Source organism: Penicillium paradoxum (assembly GCF_028828445.1).
Source record: "Penicillium paradoxum strain IBT 22861 chromosome Unknown utg000003l_segment0_segment0, whole genome shotgun sequence".
In the NCBI taxonomy this organism is placed as follows: Eukaryota; Fungi; Ascomycota; class Eurotiomycetes; order Eurotiales; family Aspergillaceae; genus Penicillium; species Penicillium paradoxum.
Genome location: NW_026643181.1, coordinates 5,042,849 through 5,060,447, shown reverse-complemented (window position 1 = coordinate 5,060,447; position 17,599 = coordinate 5,042,849). Strand labels below are relative to the sequence as shown.

Sequence of the window (17,599 nt, the reverse complement as noted above, 5' to 3'; positions counted from 1 at the left end):
GCGATCGTATGCCCTAGAAACGACCTTTGATCTTCTGCTTAGGTGAAAAAAATACATTTCCCCGCGCAATTGGAACTCGGCCCCCTCCTCGGGCATCATTTAGCCCCTCATCTGATTGCGTGTGCGCCTGAACGGTGCGTCATTGAGGTCTTCGCGAACACCACGCTGCTTTTCACACGCGTTTTTGCCGGCCGCTGTCAGCGCAGTTGTGCCAGATCATTGACTACTATGTCTACCCAAACGCGGGTTGTCTCCGTCCAGCGACTCAGCCAAGGGCCTGGCGATTTGTCTTTGAGGGAATGGTGGGAGAAAGAGCGCGGCCAGCAAACGCCTGAGTCCAAGGCCATCGAAGAAGCCGCCGAACTCCTCCGATCAAGTGACCTCCCCGTTGCTTTTCCTACCGAGACGGTTTATGGTCTTGGGGCCGATGCCACACGCAGCGCCTCTGTTCAAGGGATCTACCGCGCGAAACAGCGGCCCTCGGACAATCCATTAATCGTTCATGTTGATTCACTTGACATGCTTGAGCGTCTGCTCAACCCTACTCTCCAATCTCGCCCTAATAGCACCAAGACGCCAGAAATCTCTCTCCCATCAATTTATAAACCTCTGATTGACAGATTCTGGCCCGGCGCACTAACAATCATTCTACCTAATTCGTCCGGCTCCCCACTGGCACCAGAGGTCACTTCTAAATTGACTACATTCGGCGTCCGCATGCCCTCTTCTCCGTTGGCGCGTCTACTCATCCATGTGACAGACCGGCCTCTCGCCGCACCATCTGCAAATGCATCTACCAAGCCATCCCCAACAACCGCACAGCATGTATATCACGACCTTCAGGGTCGCATCGAGCTGATCCTTGATGGCGGTCCATCCGGAGTGGGGGTCGAAAGCACGGTGGTCGATGGACTATGCGACCCACCGGCGATCCTGCGACCCGGCGGAATTGGGATTGAGGAGATTCGGAAATGCGAAGGGTGGGAAAACGTGGCCGTTGGCTACAAAGACGGCACATTAGACGTGAAGGAAATTCCACGAGCACCGGGCATGAAGTACCGACACTACTCCCCCAAAGCACGGGTTGTTCTTTTCGAACCGACGTCCAACCCCGCCGGGGTGGTGAAGCACGTGCAACATGATCTGAAAGATAGCGCCATTGGCGCACACAATATCGGTATTATCCGCACACGGAAATGGAAGCTGGGCTTGGAGCTGGCTCCAGAAGAGGTCATCGCCAGTACCTTGAATCCCGTTCCTTCTGCCATTGAGAACCTTGTCAGCTTCCAGATCACTGTCCAAGAGAATGGAAACCCAGAAAGCTGCACGAAGATGGCTTATGATTACCATCTTGGCTCAGATGCGGTTTCCATTGCTCATGGTCTCTTTGCCGCCTTGCGCGGGCTGGATGAACTTGATGTCGACGTGATCTACGTGGAAGGTGTGTCTGATAGTGAAGGAGATCTGGCTGCAGCGGTCATGAACCGATTGCGAAAAGCTGCTGGTGCTGAATTGCGGGTTTAGATGGTTTACGATTATACACATTTTTCTATTTTTGGTGTACATTCCGGAATCTAGATAGAACTTTGATGGTGTCAATATTAGATTTCAAATATATTCAAGTCAAATCCCATTACAGTACAGGATACCTAATTATGAGATGAGAGAGTCGCGGTGGTTGGAGAGCGTATCTCTTAGACCTACTCGTTTGGTTGGCTTCGCTCTGTTGATTTCACTCGACTGGAACTCGGAGACCTCCGGTGGGGCCAAGCGTCTCTATCGTCGTACTTAACTAGTTTTGTGGGAAAATAAGACTGAGTCATAAGAGAAGGTCGTAATCTGCTCGGTGGAAGAGAGGGAAACTCGTCCGGGCGCTTTTATCTGTTCCCGCGTTGACTTCGAAATTCCTCCCAACAGCATTTGCTTCAATTTACAAAGATGTGCCAATCTCCTTTGCACGAATTCCTCGAGGGTCTTCCTAAATGCGAGCATCACGTTCATTTAGAAGGCACTCTGGAGCCAGAGCTCATCTTTAAGCTCGCGGCACGCAATGGCATCACCTTGCCGACCGATCCAGTCTATACCTCCGTTGAAACACTCAAAGAGCGCTATGAACACTTTAGCAATTTAGATGATTTCCTGCACTTCTACTTCGAAGGCATGGCCGTCCTCTGTAAGGAAGAAGGCTTCGCCGATCTAGCTTGGGCTTATTTCCAAAAGGCTCACGCCGACGGCGTACAACACGCCGAAGTGTTCTTCGACCCGCAAGTGCACGAAAGCCGCGGCGTACCCTACAACACCATTGTCACTGGATTTTCCAAGGGCTGTAAACGCGCAGAAGCCGAGCTCGGCATGAGCACACGGCTTATCCTGTGTTTCGTGCGCCATCTCCCCGTCTCGTCGGCGAAGGCAGTCTACGACGAGCTCCTAGCCCATGAGCACTTTGAGTCAGGTATTGTACATGGACTGGGCTGGTCTTCTTCAGAAGTCGGCCCGCCGAAGGACATGTTTCGCGAGATCTATGCGTCAGCCGCGAAGAAGAACATCCCCCTCACGGCTCATGCCGGCGAGGAAGGCGATCCGACCTATATCAGCACAGCGCTTGAACTTGGTGCACAGCGCATTGATCATGGTATCCGGCTGGTAGAAGATGAAGAATTGATGCAGCGTGTTGCGCGCGAGGGTATCCTACTTACCGTCTGTCCGTTGTCAAATGTGCGGCTGCGCTGTGTTACTGCCGTGAAGGAGTTGCCTATCAGGCGGTTCCTGGAGGCTGGGGTCAAGTTCTCAATCAACAGTGATGATCCTGCTTACTTCGGTGGTTATGTTCTTGATAATTACTGTGCTGTGCAGGAGGCCTTCAATCTGAGTGTGCTGGAATGGAGAATCATTGCGGAGAACAGTGTCCAGGAGAGCTGGATTGAGGATTCGCGCAAGGCAGAGATACTGTCGAGTATCGAAGCGCATGTCAAGAAGTACATGCACACCATTGCATCATGAATTCGGATTATTGGTGCATGTTTTGGTGGCTGAGATGGGCGTGGTGCATTTGATACCCTTTGTATCCACCCTTTTGTATGCCAATTCTCAACTGAAATACATATCAGAGGCATAACGCACATCAAATGTTCATTTATATTTGTCAGTTAGGCCAAGAACTACCTGGAATTGAAAGCCTCCGTTGATAGAATCAACTAATTCGATACGGTTGATGCCTTGCAATTCAGGCATCACATAGCCATGTCTGACGACTCCTCACTTGGGAGTTTGATATCCAAGAGTCAGCCCTGCTACACTGGACTCCATCCCATGTCCCAAACCATTCTTTGTGGTACCTGGAGCCTCACAAGGGCTACTTTTCGGTCCCAGCTACGGTCTCACACACCTTACACATTGCGTCTAGCATCGTGCTTTGTACCTTCTAGCCTGAGAACAGCCCCGCTTCAGAGTGCAAGACCACTCCGATTCACCCAGCAAGACAACAGAGAGAACTGCATCCATTCCAAACACAGGATGTCTACAAACTCCCTCCCAGAGCGGTACAAGCTCATCTTCTTCGTCCCAACGGCCAATGCAGAGATGTGCAAGGAAGCCATCTTCACCACGGGCGCAGGGACATTCCCAGGTGGGAAGTACACCAAGTGTTGTTTCCAGACTGCTGGAACAGGCCAATTCCTGCCCAACGAAGGCGCAAACCCAGCGATCGGAGTTATCGGGGATTTGGAGCGATGTGAGGAGGTCAAAGTTGAGATCATGTGTGTTGGTCGACAAGTTATGCTGAACGCAGTCGACGTTTTGATCACGACCCATCCATATGAGGAGGTTCCTTATGAGGTTTATAAGATGGAGAATGTTTAGTTGGTCGACTAAACATGTGGTAAGATGATGTGATGCGGCATAATCAGAGGATGCGAATGGCCCGGCAATTGTCCTATTCTGTACTTTTTAGTAGGTGAATATGTTTTACCACCAATATCGTCTTCGCAAAATCCATTCGAAATCCTCCATTGTCTCGAAACATGAGTGTGGTGTTGTACGTGGTGAAGAGCAACTGTGCAGCTGTGGATTGGTAAGGCGGTAGTAATCCCTGGACGCTGATTTGGCCAGGGCCCGCCCGAGTAAAACGCCTCGTCAACTTGACTTCTCCTCCAACCTCCAACCTCGAAACTCCCCCCCCAATTGACCCTCACTCATCGCCCGCGATGGCCTCCAAGTTCTTCTCAGTCCCGCGGGTCGGCCGCCAGCTGGTGCACCAGCTCCCCAAACCCCAATACAGAGCCTTCTCCGCCGGTTCGCAACGGTTCAGCGACTCCCTTTCGGTGGTGCGTATTCTTTTCGATCCCCTCTTGTATTGCGAACGCCAATTGCATCCCGAGATCCTAGAATTGAAGATACATATACTGATTTTGATTGTCTTCAACAGCACCGCAACAAGCCGTACAACAACCCGACCCTCCCGTTTAAGTTTTCCGACCAGAACCTCAAGCTCGCCGATGAGATCCTCAAGCGCTACCCTCCCCAGTACAAGAAGGGCGCTGTCATGCCTCTGCTTGACCTCGGTCAGCGCCAGCACGGCTTCACCAGTATTAGCGTCATGAACGAGGTCGCTCGCATGCTCGAGATGCCCCCGATGCGCGTCTACGAGGTTGCGACCTTCTACACCATGTACAACCGCGAGCCCGTTGGCAAGTACTTCGTGCAGATCTGCACCACGGTAAGCAACGAAACCCGGCACTAATTCCAGCAAATCCTAATTTGCCATCTCCCAGACCCCATGCCAGCTTGGCGGCTGCGGTAGTACCGCCATCGTCAAGGCCATTACCGAGCACCTTGGAATCACCCCCGGACACACCACCGAGGACGGCCTTTTCACATACATCGAGGTCGAATGCCTGGGCGCTTGCGTTAACGCCCCCATGGTCCAAATCAACGACGATTACTACGAGGATTTGACCCCAGAGTCCATCAAGACCCTCCTGACAGCCCTCAAGGACGCCGCCACCGCTACCGGTGCCGGCGCCGGCACCAAGATTCCCGCCCCTGGCCCGCTGAGCGGACGCGCCACCTGCGAGAACAGCGCCGGCCTGACCAACCTGACGGACGTGCCGGAGTGGAACCCCGAGCAGATGATGCGCAAGGACAATGCATTGGATGCGGCACCCAAGCAATAGAAAAAGCAAATGAGAAAAAGATATTAAAAAAGAGCTTTTCATTGCCGCCAATTCCGGATGGGAGGATATTATAATGGTTGTGTTTTTTGTCGAATGGACGAGCAGAAGCTGCCTTGGGGGCACCGCGGTCAACCTGGGGAATTGATAGAGGTCACCGCGCACCCTTTTAGCGCCCTGAATGATAACCCCTCTTGAGGCGTCCCTGTTTTTTTGTCTGTCTACCATGTACAGTACGTTTGTTCCTGCTTCTTATTGGCGTGATCGGAGCCCAGATGCAGATCTGGCCCAGTCGCAGTGGGATATCGGCAGGACCAAATCGCAGAATTTTTTTTCATTGACCTTTTTATTTCTTTACGGTTGTATGTGAGTATTTTTCATAGCTATTTGTAGTTTGGACCTAGCAGATCTGTACATCTGGAAGATACATTGCACTATCCACCTGGCCATTGGTGTCTATTACTGGCAATGATAGCTTACAAGCGCTACATCGGCCAATCGAGAGATCAGAGTGAGTTCTACAACGCCACCTTTGGGCTCATGAAACGTAGGTACAGCGAATGGAATGATTCGGTAAGTTCGAACTCCTGTTTCTCGTCCTATTATAGGTACATATGTATACAAATCAAGGAGAATTGCCAGTAGAAACCATGCGATCCTTGAGGAATTTCAATAAAAGCCCATACTTCATGGCCGTACTATCACTTCCTTCCCATGTAGACCTTTCAAAAGTTCCACCAATAGATTCAAAGTGGCCCAGTTGCCCCAAAGTAACCAGCACTAGGGCAAGGTAATTCATTCACAGAATGATCTGGCTCAACAATCGGCACGCCGCACAATAACGTTCCAGTCGCCGTCGAAGAAGACCTGACCACCGTCACCAGCACACCCTTGGTAGAGGTACAAAACTCCATCACCAATCTCGCTCCAGGAGTCGAGCGTCTTCGTATGGGGGCTCTGATCTCGAGTTAGCGACATAGATCCTTCCCTCACCAACAGATATACTTACATCATTACACCACCAGATGCCAGCACTATTGGAGCAGCTGACGCGGCCACAATTTCCCGGTCCCGGACCATTTGTTGGCCGGCCAGGGAGTCCGTTGATGTAATCCATTCCACGTCCAACTGCCGACAGGAGCACTCCGGGGAAGTTACAGTGGGAGTGCGTGATATGATCCCGCTTTATCAAGTGGGAACGCTTTGCGAGTTCCCTCTTTCCTCGCTCGCGGATCTCGGCTGCAGCATTTGGGTTTTGCATGGAAAGCTGCGAGACAACGTCCTCAATCGTGCCTTTGATTTCGAGGGCAGCTTCGCCGTCTTCCTGGGGAATTCTCCATTCCAGGGTTTCAACGCCGTATCCGGGGATACTGTCCGTCCAGTTTGCAGGGGCCTATTTGATCAAAGGAACACTTAGTTAAAGAATCTGTGCAAGGTGGAGAAAAGAACTAACCGCGGCTGCAATGCAGGCGAAGAGAACTACAGCCAAGCTAGCGTGTCTCATGTTGCCGACTGGGATAGGATATCAAGTATGGAGTCCGAAGACAATAGAGCTGTCCAAAGCACAGATATTGATATTGATACCCGTTATTCGCAGACAAGAAGCGGATCCGAGGAAACAAAGTCATACACTCTTTCATCCGTGGGAGAAATGACCATCTTTATGGACTCCTTTTACGGAGTACAAACCCCCTCGATCGGCATGGCTGAAACGACCCACAACAAGGAAATAGTAGGACTATGGAGTACTCCGTACCGGGTACATCTAGGGGTCTTAGACGCGCTATACGTACTAATGCAAGCCACTTGGAGAAAACCTCAGTTTGAGACATCAGATCTTCGAGGATAGATGCTCTCGTGCGATCTGTATGGAGGAAAACCACATAAAGTGGGCGGCAAACCGATATTAAGTGGGCCTACGCCCGCGCAGGTGGTTCGATTTGGCATATCACTGAGATTCTGAGTCACAATGCGAGAAGCACGTCTCAACGGCCCATTTCCAACATGAGAAAGAGCATGATGAGGTTGGACTCAAAAGATCGGAATCCAGATTGAATCCCACCATGGAACAGCAATAGGCTATTCCGCTCAGATTCAGGAACACATAGGTACTCGGTAAACTCAGTTCCACAAAAGAGGGAATGTGTTGGAGGCTGAAATCGGTGCCCCGTGTGTCCATACATAGTACATAGTACCTGGCTACCTACTGTACGCTACCCAATTTGGGAGTAGAACTCTATTTGTTGTGGCGTTATCACTAGGCCTCTCCTGGCCTAGTCCCTTGGTATTGCAGATACGCCAGCCGAACAATGCGCGCCTTCCACGGTGGCCATCCATCCTAAGCGCGCGAAAGAATACGTTCGGGGATTACACTAGTAAGATTCGAGAAAACAGAGTTCGATGCTGAGCTGGCCAGTAAGACCCGGGCCAATGAGAAGCACAGGAGCCCTAATCATAACCTTATGACACCGATGTACATTGTCCCGGGGCTCCGTCCATCCCTGTCTGTTTCTCGTATAGGACATCCGTGGATGTTAATCCCGACGTGGAGAAACCTGCGTCAGCAAAGAGCGGTCTGAGATCACCTGATTCTTCGGATCTACAGTGACCGGATAGAGCTGATCGATTTGTACGGTTTATGCTCTATAAGTGTGCGAGTCATTTCTTCCAGGCCTCTCAAAAAACAATCGGTGGAACAGGATTCGGCGTACGAATTATGAAAGTCGAAAAAAAGAGCTAGTCAATCATATTCGATACTTCTTCTCTTTTACTTACGTTTCGCTGTCCTTTTATAGAAGGACGATTGTGAGGTACTATGTCAATTGACCAGGGACCGGTTATAGATGTACTCCATACGCAGTATATAAACGTTAGTACAGAATCCATTTAACTATGCGTTTGTGTAACCCGGGGATGCGTGATTATGCACGGAGTATAGACATTGAATTACAGGGAACGAGGCTAGATTCAACAAAGATGAACATGGGACTTAGATTTTATGTAGTATACAGCAGAACACTCAAAACACTCAACATGATACTACATGCCTAGCTAAGTACTCCGTACTAAGTGGCGAGATATGTACTCAATACAAGAGATACAAAGACTGGCATCTGCCTGTGCCAGCTCATCTTTTTTTCGTTTTGTTTGTTTCGTCTTTTTTTTTTTTTTTTTTTTTTGGTGGGGGCCCGTTCACCGAGGTTCATAAGCCAACCGGCGAGCTCAAAACTGCAGCATGTTTGGCTTGGAGCGAGGTTCAGAGCGTTTGTTACTTTGAGTCGCAACCATCATGAGTCGGGTCTCACCCAACCGTCTCCAAGTGTGATGAGCCAACCGGCAAGTTCAACTTTGCAGCAATTCAGCCAAGGGAATGAGGGCAGAGCAAGTGGCTTTCTTTGAAATTCTCTGTTTTTATTGGACCACATGTCTCTCAAGGGGCACACGGCTGGCACGCTGGATGGCGATGGAGGGTGACGAAGTATGCTGTCGGCTTACTATGCTCGCTCAGACATCGAATTGTTCTGGTAAAACATTCCCTTCGTATCTGATGTCACTTGGTAAGACCTCTCTCTCTGGTACTAGAGCTGGAATGCCGTTGCGCTCAATGAGTCTGCCTCCATGAGCCTTTTGGTAAATGTTGACGTCGTATGTATTCCTGACCAGCAGATGGTAGACATGAACGGTCTTCTTTTGACCGAAACGTCGGGCACGACCAATTGCCTGCGTCATGCTAGATTCGTATTCATGCTGCGAAGAGGCGAGATATGGTGATAAGAAGATGACGTGATTGGCGCATTGGAGGTTCCTGAAAATCGTAATTAGTAAACTTGTTTCAAAGCAAGACAAAGGGGGCCAGGGGAGTGTGGGGTTACTTACAATCCAGCAGCCATTGAGCTTCCCAGTTCCAGAAGTAAGGCCTTAGGGCGTGAAGGTGTTGTTGTCGTCCCCCTCTTGGGTCTGGGGTCTTCAATAAAGTCACTGATCCCTCCCATGGTGGTCTTGGTGACCTTGCGGTGGTCAATGCCCGCGGCTTTGAGAGCTTCAGAAGTGATTGACAGCAGAGGAGGACTTTGTATGAAGACTATGACAAGCTCATCCTGCGGAAGGCTGTTAATAAGCTCGATAAGCTTATTGAGCTTGGAGGAATGGAGTGCTTGAGCCTCGTTAAACACATCGGCGCGGGAGATAATCTTGGATCCTGAGATACGGCCTTTGCATCCCTCGACAGGGCACACGATTCGTTCCTCAATGCAGGGTTTACAGAGAGTGTGCCCACAGGATTGGAGAATTTTTATTTCATCATCATCCAGCTCAGAATGTTGGCAGCCATGTCTTTGGCATTGTAGAATTGTTGAGACTTGGATGTCGTGCAGTTGCCTATGGAGTCGGAACGAGCGCCCAAGTTCAACAAGTTGTTTCAATTGAGCAAGGATCTCAGTGTTCAAGTTTTTGCGAACATTTCTCTTTGCTGATTCGAGAGTATCATCTGGTCTTCCCCGATCTTTCGATTGGAGACGTCTTGCCCTGACCACATCTAAGGCCTTCTGCAATCTCCCTTCAACCAGTCCTTCAATTTCCTGAGAATCTTCCCAGCAGCGATATGACCCGAACGCATTATTTAAGCAACTGGCAAAATCCTGACTGACTTCTGTGTCGAAGTCCTTTTGTGCAGCCTCAATCAAGGAGGCTCGGTAGGCGTCGGGCGAGGTATCATCTGTGTCATCTCTTTCGCTGTCGTCCGTCACGCGATTCCACACAGCTACTGCCTGTCGAACCAGCAAGCCCACTTTGTTCCAGACCTGAGGAGTTTTGGTTTCGGTATTGCTCAAGGCTTTCTGGCACTTCTCAAGGGTCCAGGGAGGCTCTCCGACCTGAGTGGTCACACAGCACATCATGAGAGATTTTTCGCCCGACTGTTTCATCGAAAGAATAGATTTCAGGGGCCCAATCACCTTCCTCTCTTGCATTCTGATCGCTTCGAACAACGTATCATACATTATCTTTTCAGCGGGCGACTGATCGATGATGACAAGGTTTCTCGTCAATGGAATGTTGGTGATGTTGGCGATGTTTTGACGCGCAAATCGATAGAGGAATCTTTGGGCATGGTCTCGGCGGTTATGGTACCATGCGTTGCTATGAGGGGCCTGGTAATACTGGAACGCTTCAACGGCTGTGTGATTCTTCCGGATATTTCGCAGTCTGCTGTTCTTCATCGGTCGGTCGGTATCCCCATCATCATCTATCCCAAGGTGAATACCGAGGTAACCTGCAATGCTCTTGATGTCGGCAAATTCATCAAGACCTGGCGTCCCGGAGAGGATCCATTTAGAACGTGCTTGCAATGACAGCAGAGAGGTTTGTTTTTCTTCCCCGGCATATGTGTATTCGTCGATGACCAAACGATTGAAGCTGAAAGCGTGCAAAAATGCGCCTTTCACCGTACGCCAGTCTTGACCGGGACCCTTGCGAATATTGAAATCCTTGCGGTCATCTTTGATACTCTTGGCTTGGCCTCTCTTGACCTTGGATGTCTGGCTTCGCTTGGTCTTGGGTGAAGAGGTCTTCTGTCGTTTTTCTTCTTGGTTTTCTACTGACTTCACCGCGCGCCTGCGCTTTCGCTGGCCCTCGAGGCCGGATGGTTGGTTTTGATCTTTTGAATCGGGATGAACAGAATCTTCATATCCTGAATCAGATGCAGAATGCCAATCCTCAAAAGCTTTCGCGTCATTATTGGCATTGGTATTAGCATCAGCAAATGCTTGACCACGGAGGCGTCTGGAAGGCACGTATGTGAAATCGGCCTGTGCCTCGTGAACTCGGCGACGTCTGGCCTCCAATTGCTGGAGCATCGCCTCAGGCCCTTCAGTTCTTAGTATGTCAACAGACTCCCGCAAGGAAGCGCGAGCGTCGTGGAACCAGCTATCGAAATTTCGACCTGTTCCTCCGCTCATTTTTGTGGGAGCTTTTGGTGTACCGGTGAACTTTTGAAGTCGGGCATAGTAGGAATCGCTCACTACGACATTCCATGACAAAATAATGATGTCGGCATTTTGAACGTCCTGAATCTTGATATTGGACATTGATGATATTGCCAAAACGTTGTAGGTATTTGCGAGGAACTTTTTGGTCTCCGAAGCCCACTGATAGAACACGTTGTGGGGTACAATGATCAAGGTTGCATTTGTAGGAATCAGCCCATGGTCCTCAGCGGGGAGTTTGCAGTCTCTTTCGTACTGAGCGTCGATAAGACCAAGAATGATAGCCGTCTTACCATATCCAACCTCGTCGGCTAGCACCCCACCGCGAACGACTTTTGGCATTGTTACTTTGACTTCAGCACGCCAGGGCATCAATGGGAGAATCGACTCTTCCACTTCCTCTTCCATGAATGGTTCTATGCCTGTGGATTCTTGTGAAATCATCCAGGCCAATGATCGAAGCTGTTCTTCACGGAGAGAGAGTTGGAAGTTTGGAGGCGGTGGCGCCAGATCATCGTCCTTGTTGTTCATCAAGGTGAATCTACCCGGTCTTCGTTGGCTCATGTCGTATGCATGAGGAAGAAGTCGCCAGTGAGCTCTTCCTATCTCAGTGCCTGTACTGCCAAGCAATTTTCCATGTGCCTGGTGTGTCAGAGCTTGAATATTGAGTGTAAACCGCAATTCAGTCTCTCCGTGTTCATTGATTCGTCTGAATACCAAAAACGGGGAGGGTCGGGATTTGATGGCACGCTCGTAGATGGCTGCTTCCTGAGGGTTTTCATATGGGGTGATACGGTCCTTCTTGTCACGGCCCCAAAGGATGGTAGGCGTAGGTGGATTGCAAATCTTACAATTATCATTCACGTCATGATCATCCATTGAGCGGTCTGAATGGGTGATTTCGCTCCAGTCTTGATAGTCTGACCACCCAGCTATCTTGGGGAATAACCAAGCGAGGCTTTTCAATTCTCTTGTGGAGACCTCGGGATTCCAGGCTTGCCAATCGGTAGTTGTTTCAGGCAGGTCAATAATCGTTGTTGACGCCGACAGCAAGGTGAGAGTGATACAAGCATCCTGGCAATCCTGGTTCTCAATTGAGATCTGGATCCCGTGTTGTAACGTGTCAATCGTAATCTGCTCAGCAGTACAAAGGTTCAACCGAGCTTGAGGAGCATTGGCCCATCGACGACAGAAAGCAGTGACCTCTTCCAAATCTGGTTTTACATTCAAGGACCTCCAAGTTGGGGATAACTCGGCAATTGTCATTCTCACATCATATCCTGGGAGGCGGCTATGGTCAAGGGCAAACACACAGGCATCTTCATCGGGTGGTCCAACTTTCATCGGGTCAAGGAACAAGAAGATTGGAGGTACAGTGGCAGTAGCTTCCTTTCGGTACAATGCCCCAAGGGCTGTTCCACATTCAGGAAGGAATGTGTAGATTCCTCGGATGTCGAACTCAAGAATCGCCACATCTTTTTCTGGTAATTCAACAGAAATGCGAGTCCAGACTTTTCCATTCTCATAATCAGCATCTTTCAGACCACACATGGCTTGAAACGATGGAACCTGGTCTCCTTGACCGGAAATCAGAAGTGAGAATGATGTACTCACGGGCGAACAGATTTCCCATTCACCATCGACAAACGAGCCTGGATTTGGACTCATTCTTGCAATTGGCTTGGCTAGTATTTCTCGGATGATACTTCTCATGTTCGCGGACTTCGGGGGCTTTGCGTACAAAGTCCATTGGATTGTGTCCGGGCCAATATCGAGGAACAGGCTGGAGTACGTGCCGTCGTAGATAACTCGCCATTTTCTTCCGCGTTTGATCTCGAAGAAACGGAAAACATCGCAGACGGCTGACTTAACGCATTGAATGAAATCATTCCAGAATTGGAGGAGAATTTCGGTTGGGTAAAGGGTCCTGAATCTCTCGAAGTCCATTTCAGACAAACCAGACAGCATAAGCTTCATGGGAAGAAGTCCCTTCAAATTCGCTATAAACTCTGACGGCTTTTGTCTAGAGAGGTGGACAACATGTAGATATGAATGCGTGGGATTTCCATGACAGGATTTGCAAGCGGTGTGTCCGCACAATGTGCACTTGAAAATGGCATCTTGAACACCAGTCTGTCTCTCACAGGAGCAGTACATCACACTACTCGCTGCATTGGCTTTGAGGACAAGATGGTCGACAAGGGAGGCTTCGACGACTTGGAGGTTGCTTCTCACAAGGTTGTAGACCTCGTTTGGTACGAGAAGGGACTTGGCCTCCGTGTCGTGAGACTGGGTTGAACTCTCCTCCATGTCGTCAAGAATTGGATGCACGGCTATCAGACCAGCCAGCATGAATGCACATACGACAGTACTCGACATCGCATTTCCTGCCATATCCATCAAATCGGCTTGGGTTTCTCTCGTGAGTAGCATTCGATCGAGAGGCAGACCTTGCAGTGAAAGAGCCTCCGTGCCAGATACGGGGCCTCCACGGGTGGTCACATACGGTATGCCTTTTGGCGTCAGGCAACCTGCGATCCCAGCCCCGGCAAGGCTGTCATTACCTCGATCGACTCCCTGAGACAAGTCGATCCAACGCCTGTGAAGTGAATGATTAGTAAGAGATCTCTGTAGTGAAAGTGAGAATGAATTGAATGAATACTTACTCCTTGAAACTCATGTCATATGACTGAAGCATGCGCCTCAAGAAATTCATATCCACAGTTTCCCAAACTCTTTCCGGCTGTGTCTGCCAGAAACGATGCCAATAGAAGTCCGGTGCCTTCAAATCATTGACTCCGGGCAGGGATCGAGTGATTGGCCTTTCGTTGCCTAGTCCAAGGTCGCGACGGTGCTGATCGTGGCGATTCTTGTACTGGTCCCAGCTGGTTTCGCTTCGGGACTCAAGGCGGGCTCTCATCTCGATGAGCTCGAGTCGGCGGTCTTCATCGTCTAGCAAAAACAAACCGACAGGCGCACTTGCTGGTCGTCTGAATTGATCAACAAGCTCACGAACGCGTTGAGCGACGGTTTGAATGCCGCTCTGGTCTATGGGGTCTCCAAGCAGGCCCGCAGCTTCCAAGCGGCGCTTGTCAATAACCACCATGTACCCGCGCTCGCGTGTCTGCGGGATGTAGTAGTGCTTAGTGTCGACGTTGGCTTGCACTGACATATATCCGAGCTCCTCCCACTTTCCCATCATCTGATCCCAGGGCGCAGTCCGGACATTCTCCTGGATGACCATTCGGGGTCGATATTTCTCCGTGTACCGCAGCAGACCGTCAAACGTGGCTCCAGACTCGCCGCCTTGTTGCAGCGATTTGCGCAGGTTGTTCAGCGAAGAAAAATCGACACAGGCGGTGCCAGCAACTAATATATCGAGGTTACCGGGGATCAATTCCGATGAACCATAGGCGGTCCGCCTTGAAACTCAAAGTCAGTAATATATTCAAGTAAGACAAACATAGTAGGTACTTACGCCTCGTTTCCTCCAAGTTCTGTAATGTCTCGAAAGAGGAGAGGAGGGCAGAAGTTCCGTTCAATGTATGATTGCTTGGACGGTACAATCTCGCAACTGAAAACGTGCGAAATCCGAAGTTGCTGGTCCGATACCAAACCTGCCGATACATTATTAGCATTTGCTTCATTGTCAATTTTGAGATGAAATCAAGGATGAAGTAAGGAATATCAGGGAAAAAAATAAAACGAAGTGTGACAGCAACAGATGATAAGGCAAGGTCAGACCGAAACGGTGATAGATGGGGGTTGAAACAAAGTTAGGGCAAGGAACCATGTCACATGTGACCCCATCACCCAAAGGACATCGGCGACCAAGTTGATACATGACACTTGACCAAACAAACGAAACCGGAAAACAGCAAAATATCAAGACCGCAAGACACCGGCAGTCACTGCACTTACCCGTCTGAATCAATTCCAGGGCCAAAAGCGGGGCTTCCGTTCCTGAGCACATCGTCGCAACTCGAAGTGGTCGACTGCCGAGCTGGGAGAGGACATTTCCAAAACCCAATTCCAGGGCCTTCGATGCCATATCAGCGAAAATATCTCCCAGTCTATGCAGGGGCGGGAGGTTATTGGCTAAATACCGACCCGAAGGGATCGTGCATCCTCGCCGCAGCTCCGGAATCTCATCAGCGCCGGCCGCAGGTTTCTGAGCATCCATTGCCGTAACATCCACCGACAGCTGCTGGGAGGTCCTTCCTTTTGGCGCCATGACCTGTGTTGAAGAAGTGGGATGGGGTAGATGCAAGACTGTCACAATAACAAAATGAAACAGACGAAAAGCAAGGCTTGCGATGAAACGAACGCAGCAAAGAACAAATTTGATGCACAAAATGGATAGCTACCGGCTCAAACACAAGGAGAATATGCAAAATGATGGAATGAGCAGTTCAGAACGTGGGAAAGTCGAGAAAGAAAAGAGAAGGAATCGGGGGGACAGCCTGGCTTTATACAAATTCTGAAGGCAGCGATCATCGCTAGCTCCTGAATCGAAGAGGACTTTTCGAGTCGCCTAATTGGATATGTTCCTCTCGAGCGACTCATCGCACGACCAGGCAGCGATCATCGCTAGCTCTCTAATTGAAGAGGGCTTTTCGAGTCGCCTAATTGGATGTCTGCCTCTCGAGCGACTCATCGCACGACTCATCGCGCTAGAATCTGGAAGGTACGCTTCCAAGGTTGCGCCGAGGACTAATCTCAGCGTTGACAACTACATATTATGCGACGGGTTATTGGTTTCCAACTTTTGACGGCGGACTGGTCGTTCACATATGGAACCGGGAGCCACTTCGCCTCAGATAACCGCTAATGTTGACAATGCAGTGTTTCTACCGAATCAAAAGTACACTGGTCTTCTCTGATGAATAGAGCGTTGTTCACTTTCCGGGTCCTTACCTACCAAGCCGGTTATCAGTAGCAGAGATAGCAAGCAACCATAATGTCATGGTAGTACACGATCTGTGCTATACAATACAATGCAGGGTTCCTAGGTTCATAGCCCAGTACGGAGTACAACATTATAAGTTTGACGGTCGACAGAAGCGCAAAATGCGAAGCTGGAAGGACAGGATCCATATGTCATTCTACTACTATTATGAAAGTATAGCTTGAAGTTGGGGCGTTATGCAAATTGAAATGTGGGAAAGAACAAAAAAGAAAGCAAAGTAAAGACAAGCTCCTGTGCGCCACCGACCGCCTAGTAAATGGGAGAAAATGAAAAATGAGAAGCGAAAATCGAGGCATTGGCCATGCTATGCCTGCTATCAACGGGCAGGGGTACAGAGTACCGGAGTCGATAGAGACTGCGGTATCAAGAGTGAACAATGCCCTACCGCATGCCACTTTGCATAAGTTGCTGTCTTAGAAGCATAATTTGACTCCTTTCCATAGGAGGTAAGGCATCAATAGCAGCCTGGGGCATGCTAAGGACTTGTTGAAGTAGTTCTTCCTGGCCGTGCATCGGGGCAGCAGATTGAGCTGGCGGAGGGGCGAAAGGAGTGCCGGTGACGGGAGGGGTAGAGATTTGGGCAGGAACACCATATTGCTGGAATTGTTGAGGGGGTTGAGAGACTTGAGGAGGTTGAGCAGCCTGTTCGACAATAGAACCAAGCAGTTGGTATTCAACCAGGTTCATGAGAAGCAGAGCCTGGAAAACGGCATATGCGAGCTGAGGTGCTTGGCGTAACAGCTCAGTGGCACGGGCTGGGTCTGCAACCGCCAAAGACTTCATTTGTGTCAGGACGTCGAGCAACTGATTTGGGGGGAGGGATGCGAGTGTGTGTGAAATGGCATTCGGGCAGTCGATTTGAGGGGGCAGCTCCACGCCTGGTGGAAGAGGGGGCAGCGGTGCTGAGCCTGGAATTTGTTGCTGCTGAATGGGATCTTGGTTCATCATTGATTGTGACTGTTGCGAGTAATCCGGGGGTATGGAGTCTTTCTCATTATTGTGAGGCCAATCGACACGGATTTTGCGCCCCATTACTTCGTGGTCATTGAGATTGCGGACCGCCGAGGCGGCAGCGTCAGCGTCTGCAAAATCTGCGAAGCCATATCCCTTGGGTTTGCCGGTCTCTGGGTTCATCATGAGTCGAAACTTGGTCACGGTGCCGGCTGTGCTGAGGATATCTTTGACCTGTTCCTCAGTGAGGTCTAGGAAAATATTAGTATTCCGTGAGTAGAGCAGGTAGCTGTAGATACATACTGTAGGGAATATTCCCCAGGAATACACTCTTCCCAGTCCGATCGGGTGCCATGGTTGCGATAGGAATAGGAATGCGAGTGGGAAAGGTAGCAATGAAGTGAGCGCAAGCAAAGAAACATGATTCTGCCCGACTTTCTCTCACCGCCCGCAACCTCACCTCATCCGCTGAAGCATCAGACCAAGTCCGTCTTCATCCATCTCTATTCTCGCCCGCGCATTTCCTCACA

At 50.0% G+C, this 17,599-nt stretch overlaps 6 protein-coding genes across 6 annotated transcripts; 3 read left to right on the top strand and 3 right to left on the bottom strand.

Annotated features, from left to right (window-relative positions):
* Positions 1-228: 228 nt before the first annotated feature.
* On the top strand, positions 229-1,524 carry N7457_003708 (L-threonylcarbamoyladenylate synthase; the record flags this gene model as incomplete). The annotated part of the gene is made up of 1 exon (XM_057174753.1): positions 229-1,524. One exon carries the CDS (start codon positions 229-231, stop codon positions 1,522-1,524), a length of 1,296 nt encoding a protein of 431 aa, XP_057034904.1.
* A 414-nt stretch (positions 1,525-1,938) lies between these two features.
* aah1 (adenosine deaminase) lies at positions 1,939-3,000 on the top strand (the record flags this gene model as incomplete). The annotated part of the gene is made up of 1 exon (XM_057174752.1): positions 1,939-3,000. One exon carries the CDS (start codon positions 1,939-1,941, stop codon positions 2,998-3,000), a length of 1,062 nt encoding a protein of 353 aa, XP_057034903.1.
* Positions 3,001-3,513: 513 nt separating this feature from the next.
* N7457_003706 (complex I 24 kDa subunit family protein) lies at positions 3,514-5,171 on the top strand (the record flags this gene model as incomplete). Its single annotated transcript, XM_057174751.1, has 4 exons — positions 3,514-3,857; positions 4,082-4,322; positions 4,424-4,714; positions 4,770-5,171. The coding sequence occupies 4 exons, from the start codon at positions 3,514-3,516 to the stop codon at positions 5,169-5,171; spliced, it is 1,278 nt and encodes a 425-aa protein (XP_057034902.1).
* Positions 5,172-5,984: 813 nt separating this feature from the next.
* Positions 5,985-6,672, bottom strand: N7457_003705 (uncharacterized protein; the record flags this gene model as incomplete). The annotated part of the gene is made up of 3 exons (XM_057174750.1): positions 5,985-6,125; positions 6,178-6,561; positions 6,622-6,672. 3 exons carry the CDS (start codon positions 6,670-6,672, stop codon positions 5,985-5,987), a joined length of 576 nt encoding a protein of 191 aa, XP_057034901.1.
* A 2,000-nt stretch (positions 6,673-8,672) lies between these two features.
* On the bottom strand, positions 8,673-15,383 carry N7457_003704 (putative SNF2 family helicase; the record flags this gene model as incomplete). The annotated part of the gene is made up of 5 exons (XM_057174749.1): positions 8,673-8,973; positions 9,045-13,748; positions 13,816-14,571; positions 14,628-14,766; positions 15,071-15,383. The coding sequence occupies 5 exons, from the start codon at positions 15,381-15,383 to the stop codon at positions 8,673-8,675; spliced, it is 6,213 nt and encodes a 2,070-aa protein (XP_057034900.1).
* Positions 15,384-16,499: 1,116 nt separating this feature from the next.
* Positions 16,500-17,424, bottom strand: N7457_003703 (putative polyadenylation factor subunit CstF64; the record flags this gene model as incomplete). Its single annotated transcript, XM_057174748.1, has 2 exons — positions 16,500-17,320; positions 17,373-17,424. 2 exons carry the CDS (start codon positions 17,422-17,424, stop codon positions 16,500-16,502), a joined length of 873 nt encoding a protein of 290 aa, XP_057034899.1.
* Between the last annotated feature and the right edge of the window lie 175 nt (positions 17,425-17,599).